Source organism: Podarcis melisellensis (genome assembly GCF_964234715.1).
Source record: "Podarcis melisellensis genome assembly, chromosome: 2".
NCBI classification, from domain to species: Eukaryota; Metazoa; Chordata; class Lepidosauria; order Squamata; family Lacertidae; genus Podarcis; species Podarcis melisellensis.
In genome coordinates this window covers 48606153-48620254 of record NC_138529.1, presented here as the reverse complement: position 1 = coordinate 48620254, position 14102 = coordinate 48606153, and the positions used below count along the sequence as shown (strand labels likewise).

The 14102-nt window shown below is 41.8% G+C and overlaps 1 protein-coding gene across 1 annotated transcript; it reads right to left on the bottom strand.

The window, feature by feature from the left end:
• Window positions 1–2374: 2374 nt before the first annotated feature.
• On the bottom strand, window positions 2375–10965 carry LOC309361712 (ovomucoid-like; the record flags this gene model as incomplete). The annotated part of the gene is made up of 9 exons (XM_081896815.1): window positions 2375–2506; window positions 3044–3095; window positions 3359–3486; window positions 3671–3716; window positions 4077–4207; window positions 7931–7982; window positions 8088–8212; window positions 9338–9363; window positions 10767–10965. 9 exons carry the CDS (start codon window positions 10963–10965, stop codon window positions 2375–2377), a joined length of 891 nt encoding a protein of 296 aa, XP_081752941.1.
• Between the last annotated feature and the right edge of the window lie 3137 nt (window positions 10966–14102).

Sequence of the window (14102 nt, the reverse complement as noted above, 5' to 3'; positions counted from 1 at the left end):
TTGTTGTTTGACCCTTCCTGCCAATCAGAGTGGGATTCACAGAAGATGCATCCAATTTGAAATTCCTCCCTTTTTTTAGTTGTGACCTCATGGTGAGAGCATGGTGACATGGTAGGTACAATTCTATGAGTTCTTTTGCCCTCCCCCCTTCCAAGAGTTAAGTAGCTGTATTATTTTACGTGAGGGAGTAGCAATTCTTTTTTGCTCTTGGCTGAAGGAGTCTCAACTTGCTCTAGCTACTGTTGCCATTAATTGTCTGTTCAGCTGTAACTTGTATTTTGGGAATTGATGGTACTCTAGTGCTGCTCTGAACAGGATAATATTGATATTGTTAGATATATATTGTTAAGTTAAATGAGACTTTAAAATCATTTTGAAGGAGTCTTTGAACAGTGCCCAATGTGTCTCTTGGTTGACTCTCATTCTAATAGACATATCATGCTGTTCCCATTCTAACAGACATTTTGAAGGGGTTATCTTGTAAGTATGTATTTGATTCTGATTTCAAGTCATCGGATAATGCTAATGGAAAACAGCTGCTGCTGTTTTGCTGTATTTTATGTATATATATATTTTAAAGTTAGAACCAAGAATTTTTGAACAAAACCTGTAAATGGTGAATGCGTAAAAATGACAACTTCGTGGAATGTTTCATTCTCAGGGTAGTGTTGATAACAAAACAAAGGCAGAGAATTCAGTTGCTTTGAGTTTATTCTATTAGCAGATCAGGAAAAACTTTTCTTTAAACTAGAAAATAAAGATATTTGCAGAGAGTATCTTTCTTCAGTTTAAAAGTAATTCTTGCTGCTTTCCACTAAGTCTTCTTTCATTCGCCCTGGGAAAATAAAATAAAATGTTAGCCTTGTTATATCAGAGAGGTCAGGCCAGACATAAATCCATCCAATCCTTCAGTTCCAAGTTAAGAGATTTCAGATACATGGTAGTTTGCAAAACGGGGATTGAGCCTTCAGTTAATTTATTTCCTCTTCCTTTCACCCTCCCTTTCTTCTCTCACACTCTGAGGGCTCCTTCACACTTCTTTTTTGGTCTGAGATTTCCTCAGTTTGTCCTGTGACTTCTAGACATGGGACTGAGCAGGGTGATATTTGTTCAAATTCAGTGTTAAACCACAGGTTTCCCCAGAGAAAACAGCAGGACCAAAATAACAACCCCTGCTTAGACCTGTGCCTAGACGTCATGGGACAAACAGAGGAAATCAAAGACCAAAATAAGTGTAGATGTGTCCTGGTTTTTCAGCTGTAGTTAGCTGTTTTATAATGAACAATAATATTAGTCTGAATGGTTTTGGGGACCATGCAATGACTAGACTTGCTCCTCTCCTCAAAAAAGAAAAAGGTGAATAAACATGCTTCATGACCACAGCCGACATCACCGGGGTGTTTAACCACCATGAGGCAAGATTCTATATGCAATTGCCTACCAAGGTGCATGTGTTATGTTGGCACAAAAACTGGAGAAACTGGAGGATTTCTCCAAGGGAAAAATCTGCCAATGTGTAAGTGTTTTGTAAGTAGCAACACCTGTGTGACCTTTTGATCTAGTGCAAAGAACGGTGTTTTCACTTCAGTCCTAAGGATTCAGAGAACAACTCAAAGCCAAATGACTTGAAGGCATATAAGGCTGAATAATGGTTGAATACCTTTTTTTTTTAAGGATTAGAATGTGCCATATTCCTTGAGGCTTATTATTCATAATAAGTGAATATGTATTTTTTCGTGTTTTGAGACTCACTTTGGAGGGGAAGTTTTTATTTCTTGAATGCCTAGGAGATTACGGTACATTTGGAAGGGGTACTGAGGAGCATTATCCCACATCAGGAAATTATGTTAGCAAGTGGATTCACCTTTTGCCCCTGTTCCTCACAGGGCCCTTCATGCTTTATCTTTAGTTTGCCGCCACTTTTCCTGAAAAAGAAAGTGATAATTTTTTGGCATGGAGACTACACAGTAATACTGACAAGAGATGTTTGCAGTGTATTGTTCCCAGATGTACCAAGGACTTATCTTCCAACCGTTTCCCCCCCTTTCCCAAGGGCCTTTACACTACATGCTTATTTTCACTAGTGCATCCTTAGATGAACCAAGGACTTCCCCCTTAAGTAAATCCCAGTGATTTAGCTTGCATTAATCTAAGTCTTCCTTTTTTCTCCAGGAAAAACAGCATATTCATGTACTGAATTCATAGCTAGGCATTTTGAAATGTATAAATTGTATGCTTTCTTTCCAACAACAGCTTTATTACTCTCTTGTTGTTGTTTTTATTGTTGTTGTTTGTTAGATTATTATTTTTTTACCAAGTAGCTCAAAGTGACTTACATTAAAATATTTTCATACACTGGTTAACAGAAATATACTCACCTTTTGGCATCACAAAACACACACTTGTTTGGATATGTCACACCATCACTGCCACAGACTTCTGCTAATTCAAATGTGCATATAGCAGGCTTGCCCTTAGGTGGGACTGGGAAGTCACTGCACTCGTCCTATGAAACCAAATACAGAATGTTTCCTCAAACATCCCTTATTAACATGAAAAGGTTCATGATGTGCAACACAAGATTTGTGAATTCTACATTTTAATATAAACCCCTGATTTTCCGTGAGGAAGCAAGTAGATTCCATGAAGAAGCAAAGAAGCATGAAGAAGACATCCATCCCTTCACAACAAAATGTTTCTATATCATAAACCTGATACACTGAATTGCATTGGCCAAAGGTGATGATTTACAAAGAAGGTGATTTACTCATCTAGATGGCCAGCATTATATGTGGAAATGGATAGGAAATTATTTTGCTAAAATGGGAATGGATTAAGGAGATACTTACTTACTTTATCTCCAGAGCCACACTTGCAAAATCATGCACATCTGTGTGATCTCTCCAGACTCTCACTACTATTTTCCTTTTGGAAAAGGTTGTATTTCCATTGAATTCTCCTGTACTAATTCAGCCTCTTGCATAAAGTGTTTAGTAAGAAAAGCATAAGCTGCCACAGAGAATTATAAAGCCAGTTGATTTACCTTTTCCTTACATGGACCCTTGTGGCTTATTTTGATAGTGTTTCCACTTTGTCTGAAAAAGATGAGATAAATTTGTGGAACTTCAACATGCAATACATGATCTGGTCAGTTGTGTTGACAGTGGATGTTTTTATTGCATCCTTCTCAGATGCATCCAGGGGTTAACTCCCTCCTCCTTCTGAATTTCTTACATGTTTTGTACATATTTTGTACGTATTTCATACATATTTTGTACATAGTTTGAACCAGAAAAGTGATTCCACTAACCCGCAGGCCACTTTTTATTACATAAGGACCTTTATTTGATCCACTCACCTTCTCGCATGGCAAAATGCACACAAGTTGCCATATGTCTGACCGTCACTGCCACAAACAGGTTTCCATTCCAATGTACATTTAGGAGCCTGGCCCTTAGGTGGCTCTGGGAATTTACTGCATACATCCTGTGAAAGAATGCATACTGTTGGAGGTGGCCTTTGCTCATGTTCCCAGTATAAAATCTGTCTAAATACCTGTATAGCACTTGAGTAATTAATAATAGCACAATTAAGAGTACTGTTGCACAACTGACAAAGTTCATTAAGTGAATCCTGCCCAATGATCTGTAAATCCAGAATTCACCTTTACCTTACATTCTCCTTCATGCTTTATGTCAAGAGGAACTTCACTGTCCCTAAAACAAACAAACAAACAAACAAATTAATAAATAAATAAACAAATGCTTAGAGCCACCAGCCCATAACAAAAACCTCGTAATGTTCATGCATGGAAGTGGCTTGCAGCACTGTATGCCCAGCACACAATGAGAGATCTGCCATTAGAGCTCCATTGATTGAAAAATTTACTGGCCTCATTGCTGCCCAGAAAACCCACTTGTTTGGATAGGTAACTCCACAGATAGGATGGTAAGTATCTCATGTGCTCAGAATATTTGTGCATGGAATGAGCCTGTGGCATTATGACTATAATACATGCTCCACATCGGAGGATCTGTCATTTCAGCACCTGTCAAAAAGTTGGGAAAGTCACTGACCTCTTTGCTGCACAGAAGAGACATAAGTTTGCATAAGTGACGCCATTGGTACCACAGACGGGACGGTATTCCTTGGTGCACACAGTTGGTATGCCCTTCTCTTGTTGGGGGAACTTACTGCAGACATCCGGCTAAGGAAATAGTAGCAAAGCACTTAGTGATTGAATGCAATCTTTACAAATAACACATCTTTATTCCTCAGCCAATGGGCATTGTCAATCACCCAGTAGTACAATAACAAAGCAGCATGCCATTCAAAATAATATTAACAAACCCAAATATTAATTCAGTATACTAAAATCAACAATACATGTAAAGAAAGAAAATTGTACATGCACTACTGATATTAGTATATTGCTTTGAAGGAAGAACAACATACCCACTGACTGCTATTATGGAAAGTGCCAGATACTGAGGGTTTTGAGCTCTAAGGCCAACTCTAAGGCTTCCGGGTTTGCCACAGTTTGACTCCGGATGCGCGTCTCTTGGGCTCCACGAGATGCACACTTACCGAAGGGGTGCGAATGGGGGTTGTAAGGCTTCATAACCCCTCAGAAGGTTCAGGAGGGCTTCCAGAACCTAGAAGAATTTGCTGTGGCGTGGAAAAGGTATCCCAAAAGCAGACCAAGAGGTTTGGGAAGGAGACCACGGGAGTGGGTAACAGCGTTCCCTCCCCCCAGTGAGAAAGCCTGATATTTGGGTTGACCTGGCAGCAGGACTTCCACAGAACATCGACGTGTTTAGATATCTGGTTAGTGTGACTAAACTTTGAAAAACTTTATTAATGACTTTTTATATTAATTAAATTAACGCAAGCTCTGCAGCTGTGTAAAAACTAACTGGAAGAACTTTGTTTAGTCAAACAGTCAGGTAGCTGACCCAAGTGAAAGAGGGGGGTCAATCCAGAGGTATATAGAAAACAGTGCCAGAAGAAAACCAAGGTCAGGAAAAGAATTTTATTTAAAGGAGGTTGGAAGGGTCAGCATAGATTAAAACAATACTGGATAAGAAATAAAAGAAACTGGAGAATGAAATATCCCCCCCCCAATAACAGAAGTTTACCGTATGGCACTTGAGTAGGTAATAATAGCACTATTAAGAGTATTTAAAACCTTTGGGCGGAATTCAATCCTGCACTATTATGAATGTTCTGTCTGTGCAAGTCTGCCAAATGGAATCATCCCCCCTTTCCCCCCCACATGCTATTCTTGGGGTTCTCCCAACCCTTTGTGCAGCCAATTTAAGGGGGCGCAAGGGGAGGGGGGAGGGAATACTGTTGCACAAGCTGACAAGGTTCATTAAGTGAATCCTGCGCAATGATCTGTAAATCCAGAATTCACCCTTACCTTACATTCTCCTTCATGCTTTATGTCAAGAGGAACTTCACTGTCCCTAAAAATAAATAAATAAATAAATGCTTAGAGCCACCAGCCCATAACAAAAACCCTCATAATGTTCATGCATGGAAGTGGCTTGCAGCACTGTATGCTCAGCACACAATGAGAGATCTGCCATTAGAGCTCCATTGATTGAAAAATTTACTGGCCTCATTGCTGCCCAGAAAACCCACTTGTTTGGATAGGTAACTCCACAGATACGATGGTAATTATCTCATGTGCTCAGAATATTTGTGCATGGAATGAGCCTGTGGCATTATGACTATAATACATGCTCCACATCGGAGGATCTGTCATTTCAGCACCTGTCAAAAAGTTGGGAAAGTCACTGACCTCTTTGCCGCACAGAAGAGACATAAGTTTGCATAAGTGACGCCATTGGTACCACAGACGGGACGGTATTCCTTGGTGCACACAGTTGGTATGCCCTTCTCTTGTTGGGAGAACTTACTGCAGACATCCGGCTAAGGAAATAGTAGCAAAGCACTTAGTGATTGAATGCAATCTTTACAAATAACACATCTTTATTACTCAGCCAAAGGCCATTGTCAATCACCCAGTAGTACATTAACAAAGCAGCATGCCATTCAAAATACTATTAACAAACCCAAATATTAATTCAGTTTACTAATATCAACAATACATGTAAAGAAAGAAAATTGTACATGCACTACTGATATTAGTATATTGCTTCGAAGGAAGAACAACGTATCCACTGACTGCTATTATGGAAAGTGCCAGATACTTTCCTCATCCTTTTCTTGATCTCATATTTAGTTGGTTGGAACTCAAAAAAACCCTTGGATTCTTTTTTAAGAAAGTACTACTATTTAAATGAAGCTCATGATAGCATTCCATAAGAAAGAGGAAACAGAAAATATTCTTAAAATATCCATTCATTGCCAGAAGTCTGTACTGTGGTGCTTTATACAAGTTATATCAATACAAGAGGACATGCCTATTTCATCTGTTTTTTGAAACAAAGCAGCACATGGAATTAAGTCATCAAATCCTGGAATCATAGATCTGAAAGGGAGCTCTAAGGTAGTTCAAGCTGCTGTTGATGCAAGAAATCTACTGTGAAAGCGTCCCTGGTAGGTAGCAACAGAAAACCTATACTGTACTTCTAGTACAGGAGTATAGAAGAGCTGAAGAACGCCCGATCTTTTACAGGGGTGGGGTGCACCCACATGCAACTCCAGTTGTCCCCTTCATCCAAATCGGATTTATCCACCCACAGTTACCTCCAACTGAACTGGAGTAAGCCTCAACGTATTTTCCTTTCTCCATCCCAAAACAGCCTGCTGACACCTGCTCAGGATTTCAGCAGACTCGCTGGGACTCAGTGGAGGAAATGAGATAGTGTTGTTGTGTGTCGGCATGTAGGCTAGAAGGTCTGTCTTAGACTGTCTTGGCATCAAAAATAAGGGTAGCTATCTTGGCTCATAAGAACACCGCCAAAGCCCATGTTAAGGCAGCACCAAAATGCCACAAAAATGTGCAAGCTTTCAAGTTGTCCAGAACTTTTCACCAGGCTGGATGGTAAACAGAGCCAGGGAAGGGCGTGGGGGGGAGGGGATTGGCTTCTGGAGAGCTATGCAATCTGCATCTGGTTACAGTCCCAAGATGGCAAGGAAGCAGCCCACCCCAACCCCAAGTTTCCAAGAACATTTCCCAAGGTTCTGTCATTTGAAAGTGGGCTGTGTTTCAGGGCCCTTTAACAAACACTTATTGGTGCAGAAATGGCCATTTTCTAAGCTGTGTGCATCCTCCCTACTTCTGAATTTGCAAGATGTGATGGAAACTGGAACAACAATCTGCTACTTTTCCTTATCGCAAACAAATATCTGGAACTAACAGTACAGACTATGATGAAGCTCGGTCCTTGCCAAAGTGATTTACGTAACCATCAAAGGAATTAAACACAATACATAGTCCTCTTTCAGTTATTCAGTTGCTTAACTTGGAACATTTAATTTGTTGCTGCAGAATGAAAGCAGCGAGTTTCCCAAGCCCATTAAATTCTGCACAGTTCAGCAGGGTTCTGTCTTTGGAATCAAAGGTGTGACGTATGGAATATCTCTTTCTCAAACATATGGCTGAAACGATGCACAAACATGGAACACAATGCAGATGCAGCCATTATATGGAAGCTGCAAAAGGGAGAAACACCAGGAACAGGAGAGAAAGGGGCTCAGAAAGAAAAGGCACCCAATGGCTGTAATACAGAGCAGAGGGGAGCATTTGCCTAAAATTGCTGGCCATGTGGGAACAGGTAAAATGTGATGGCAGGGTGGGATTTTTTTTTTTTTAAGCACATGACAGAGATAATATGGGATTCCAGTTCTACACAGGTTGCAGTTTTCCACACAGGTTGGAGAATATACAGTACAGTCCTGTGTTCTTTATTGCAACAGTATCACTGCTATTAAAAAGTAACCTATTAGTAGTGATTACCTTTCCTTTACATTCTCCATCATGTTTTATATGAACGTGAACTCCCGCTGCCCTAAAAATAAATTGGCACTGTTATATAAAAATAAAATTAAAAATGAATCAAATGACATGTTTCATCAAGGAAATGGTAGAAACAGTTGTGTGAAGATTTACTCACTGGTCTGCGCAGAGGGCACATCTGTTAGGGTAAGTCACACCATTAGTGCCACAGACAGGTTTATAATCATCTGTGCAGAAAATCTGGCCACCTTTCTCTGGTTTGGGAAACTCGATGCATTCATCCTGCCGAAGGCATTATAAGTATTATTTCACATTGATAAATATGTTTATTATATTTCAGTATGTCTATTCCTCTGCTGTGAAACCTTCCTGCAAACCAGCACAGCCTGTTGTTGTACACATCTTCATCTTCCCCTTAAAATATTGTGCAACCTCTCCTTTTCGAGCATGGAAAGATGGTTCATTGCTGTCAAAAGAGTGAGCATAAAAGAGCAAGCCAATGGCGAGAGTGCAAATGAGCAACGCCCCTGGAATGTTTCAGAAGTGGTCTAAAGTTGCAGACCCCAATTTAATTAGGGTAAATCTACTGAGCCAGGACAGGGACGCGGGTGGCGCTGTGGGTTAAACCACAGAGCCTAGGACTTGCCAATCAGAAGGTCGGCAGTTCAAATCCCCGCAATGGGGTGAGCTCCCGTTGCTCGGTCCCTGCTCCTGCAAACCTAGCAGTTCGAAAGCACGTCAAAGTGCAAGTAGATAAATAGGTACCACTCCAGCGGGAAGGTAAACGGCGTTTCTGTGTGCTGCTCTGGTTTGCCAGAAGTGGCTTGGTCATGCTGGCCACATGACCCAGAAGCTGTATGCCGACTCCCTCGGCCAATAAAGCAAGATGAGCGCCGCATCCCCAGAGTCGTCCGTGACTGGACCTAACTGTCAGGGGTCCCTTTACCTTTACCTTTACAAAGAGGTTCAAGAAACAGTCACAGAATGGTAAGCAGGTGTCTAGCCTATCAGTAACCTCTTCTGCTCCCTGAGGAAAAGAAAGCAGTGGAGCACAAAATGCTCAGGTGAGCTGTGTTCCAGGACATTGTGGGCAACAGAAGTATTACTGCTAGTAACTCAGACCAAATCATTGGCCTAAGCTTTAACAGGGGGTTGGGGGGGGGAGGGGAGGTGCGGGAATGAATCTAGCTTCCCTGTTCCTTTCTTTTGCTTTCCCAAAATAATCTTTAATTATTGGTGTCATCACCAACAGTCTGATTAGGACTAGAATATGCAAAGCAGCCCATTGTTAGATGGGATCAGGATCTGTGTGCATATGAAAGAACAGAAGAGAAAGGGTCTCCAAGGGCTTCCTAAATGAGTTTTTAGCAAATATGAACCTTAATTTAAAAAATGGTTGGCACTAACCTTCTGTCCATGATGACCGGAAATCCCTAGAATGGAAATACAGTTCATGTAACATATTTCTATATAAAATGGAGTTATAGGCATTAACTCAAGAAAGTGAATCCATAGATTCAAAGGTACATTTGCCACAGTACATAGGGAATTCATTTTTGTTCTCTCTCTCTCTCTCTCTCTCTCTCTCTCTCTCTCTCTCTCTCTCTCTCTCTCTCTCTCTCTGCTTATTTTATAGCCCCTGCTGTCAATATTTCAATAATTGATTAACTTTGGTAGATCAAACATGTTATGTAAGGGAATCTCGTGCACTTCATTCAGTGATTGACAATGGAGAAGTGCAAGCTGAGCTTGTGCTCATTGCTGCTTGCTGCTAGTCCCATCGTGTATGGTGGGAAATGATACACAGATTGTAAGTTCAAACTGCAGAGAGGCTGTGTAGGACCCATCCTTGTCCCATTTTCCTACCATTCATCTGGGGTTACCCCTACAGCTTCCCTATAGTTTGGAAATATCAAATTGTGACTCATTTCCCACTAGAAATCATGGGATTTGTAGTCCCTCAAAGGAGAACTGGAATAAACCACTTGTTATCACCTTTCTCAATGAGAGGCTTTTCCTCCTTCTTGGGGAATCTAGCAAGAAAGACTGCCCTGTATGTGAAGGGCTGCCATAGCCTTGTGTTAGAAACAGTCTTTTCGTCAAAGTGCTGTCTGGTTCAGGACTGAACTGATGATAAAGAAGGGAGAGTAAGGGCCTCTGTGTTGCCCATCAATGTTTAGCAGCTGGGGAGGAAACTGAGCAGGCACACCTATCACCTGGTCACAGCCTTCCCTGAAATGATACGATGCATTGTCTTCCCACTGAAGTAGGCACATTAAGTTCTTATTGCTAAATGTGCATCTATACATATAAACCAGCAAATGCAAATCAACATCCTATTCCTGCCCGTTTTCTGAAGGATGGTGCATTTCATTCCTTCTTGGGGATTGGGGGAGCAGGTGAATGTTAGAAATTGATGGGCTCAGAGAAGGTGGAAGGGAAGTGAGCTTTTTCAGACGGAACCTGCAAAATGTCTAAATAACTTTTCTTGAACGCCAGCCCACATGTCACAGTACCTGAACTCAGAGGAACTCCTTTAATTGCCCCTCTCCTCCCACAGATTGTTCAAAGTGTCAGGCGTGCCCATCCATTGACAGCAGGAGGAGACCTTTCTGCAAATCACAATTGTAGCTGCAGGTGCTCCCGGCTTCTCCAGAGCTATGTCCCCCAACCTGCTACTTGTGCTCAGAATTCTAAAAGCCTTGAGGGTCTGGTGGGTCACCTCTTGCTCTAAAGCTACACAGAAATGTATCTAAAGGAATCCATGGCCCTGAGCTAATAAAAAGAGGCCAGAAGGTATTGCAACCATCAGGGAATAGAATTAAAGGCTACTCACCTGGGAAGAAGAAGCAAAATGCAAGGAAGCTGAAGAGAGTGAAGGCGTGTGCCGTCTTCATGGTGGTATGTACACTGTCGGTTAGTACTAAACCCAGACAATGGACACATGAAACTCTGCAAAGTTCTGGCATATATATATTCTTCCAGGCACATCTTTCATCATGATAAGAGTATGATTTCCAAAGACCACATTTCATATGACGTATTAAGAGTGGATAAGGGAAAATCCCTGCCAATGAGAACGGAAATGCTAATTACATTTTTTGAATAACATTTAGTCTTTTTTTTAAAAAAAACACAACAAGCTTTTTCACATCAATCACACTGGCAGCTGGATAAGCACTTCTGACTCTCATCACTTTGATAGGTTTCTGACAATGATCATTTTTTTATCATGGTTTAATAATAGCAATCTGTAATGCCTCAATTCTCAGGAGCTGAGCACTCACAGATTTTCTCACATCAGGGCTGAGATCTGGCTGCAAAGGTTTATAGAAATCCACTATATTTTTCAGATTGGGGCACTTGTTTTCACCTAATCTATTCCAAACTGACTTTTTTGTGAGGAATCTCCTTTATGATACATGCATCCCCCCCTCCCCCCACCCTGCAAATGTTACTAAGGCTTAAATCCTATGAGACACACTGAATTCAACCAGTCTCAACTTCTGAATAGCCATGAATAGGGTTGTACTGTAACTTCCGAAAAACTTGGAAGGATTTTTTTTTTGCTTGCAAGTTAGCATCTTAGCGCTCTTAAAGTTATTGGGCATGATCCAACCAATAAACTTTTAATCCCTGTTGATTTCAGAGGACAGAGTGAGCATGTACAGTTGAAAAATTAAGCAAGCTGAGTGGAAGGTTAAGGAAGCCTGTGCCAGAGGCAGTTTTAGGGGAGTGCAACCGATTTGCACAAGTCTCAGGGGTTCTTGTGTGCGTATGTGACAACTATGATGGAGAATGGAAGGCAAGAGGTGTGTGGGGGGGGGGGACCAAATCTTGGCATCACACAGGGTGCCACTAAAATTTGAGACCTGAAGGTCCATCACTGCCAGCGCTAGAGAGTTATGCAATAAAAAAAAAATAAAACCAGGCATGTCTTCCTGCTTGCAGAAGAGGTTGTGACTCATGAACTGCAATATCTTTTATAGCTCTGTGCAAACTTTTGTGCAAATGAGCTTGCAGAACAGGAGTAGTGGCTGGTTCCCTTCACCTCGCAGCCCTTTGGATTCAACAGCAGGAATATGTAGTTATCATCAACATGAGTTGTCTTTTGGTAACAGTAAATTAACAATTTAACTACAGGTTTGAAATTGCCCCATTTGATTGATACTGCATCCAATTTAGTACTGTTGTGCCTAAATCTGGCTCTAAACTCATTTTTTTTTTACTATCTTCTCAATTTATGCCAAAGAGCTGTCAGAGGGCAGCTCTCTCTTTGAATGATCAAGAACAGGGGTCAGCAAACTTTTTCAGCAGAGGGCTGAACTATTTTTTTTTGGGGGGGGGGGATGAACGAATTCCTATGCCCCACAAATAACCCAGAGATGCATTTTTAATAAAAGCATACATTCTATTCATATAAAAAAGCACTGATTCTCGGACCGTCCGTGGGCCGGATTTAGAAGGTGATTGGGTCAGATCTGGGCCCCGGGCCTTAGTTTGCATACCCATGATCAAGAAGCTGGAGCAAGTTCCCCATGAGGAAAGATTACAACATTTGGGGTTTTTTAGTTTTGAGAAAGCTGACAGATAAAGTTATCCTTTCTTATAAAACTGAATATTGGAAGATACAGTAGAGACAAAAGGCACTATGACTTCACACCATGCATAGTTCAGCTAAATTCACTCCCCCAAAAGGTAGTGGTGGCCAACAATATGGGTGACTTTAAGAGGATGAAACAGATTTATGGAGGATAAGGTTATCAATGGTTATTAGCTATGATGGTTAAGTTCTACTTCCACTATAAAGAGGCAGTGTGCCCCTGAAAACGGGTTACTAAAAACCACAAGTGGGGAGAATTCTGTTGCATGTAGGTCCTGCTTGCATAGGCTTCTGGCTGGCCACTTTGGGAACAGGCTAGATGGGCACATGGCCTGATCCAGTAGAATCTTCTGGTGTTCTTCTGTTGGCTTCCTTTCATCCTCCACAAAGTGACTGATGGTTCACCTCCTCTGATAGTCCCCTGATGCAGCTTCTCCCCCTGTCCCCCAAACCTCAAGACATATTATTCATAGTATATTTGGTATATCTCTGATGCTGCTTGTTTTGTACTGGAATGTTGAATTAGAATGTGACTGGTATCTTTCTTTCCACCACCCCATCCCCACCAAAAAGCTGCGCTTTCAGCAAGCGCCATGGATCCAGTGCACGTAACAATACAAAGGTCAGATTCTCAGCATTTTGAAATCACCTTCCCATGCTTCACTGACATTATAAATCAGAAATGGTATGCTAGGGTTTACTTCTTTCCCAACCAGGTTACAAGGTTACTCCTTTCCCAACCAGCTCCACTAAAAAACAGGGGAAGTTGGCGTCATAGGCCATACTTTGTACGTTATAGGGATTTACAACAGTTGCCACTTAGTCTTGGCAATGTAGTGTTCTTTTTATTGTGCTGGCCCAGAAGAGATGGAATGATCGAACAATTGTTATCAAGATCAGTGATGATCAACTGATGGCCTTCAGGCTTATTCTAAGAATAAAGTCCCAGAAAATACAGAAATTAACCTGATCTAAATATTAGTAAATATTAGCAGCATATCAGCTCATGTCAGAAGAGATTTCCATTGAAATATGCAGCAGTATATAAATTAATTAATTAACTAGATAGCATTGTTAATACATTGGGGCTGTGGGGGGGGGGGCTATGCTGACTAGCCCAGACATCTCTGCATTGCTGTGAACATCTGCAAAAGTGAAGTGTTGGTGTGTATAGCCACTGACGGAGGAAGAGGAGTGCGGGGGGAGCCCACCACCCCCGGCAGTGCAATCCCGGCGAGGTGCCATCGCGGCTGTTCCCCCACCCTCGCTGGGCGCCACGCCCCTGCAGGCGGCGCGCCTGCCCCCAGGACACATGCCACGCCCCTGCAGGCAGTGCGCCCCGCCCCCAGGATGTGCACCAGCCCCGCCCCCGCCGGCTCTCCAACCCCCGGTGCTGGAGCATGAAGCTCCGCCACTGTGTATAGCTGCACAAATTGGGGAGCTTTTCCGGTGGAAAGGTTAGACAGTAACTTTTATAAGTAAACATACCATTAAGAAAATAATGTGTTCAGAGGCTTCTGTTTGATTGGGAAATCTGACAGCTAGCAGTTCCTGATGGCATGGAAGACT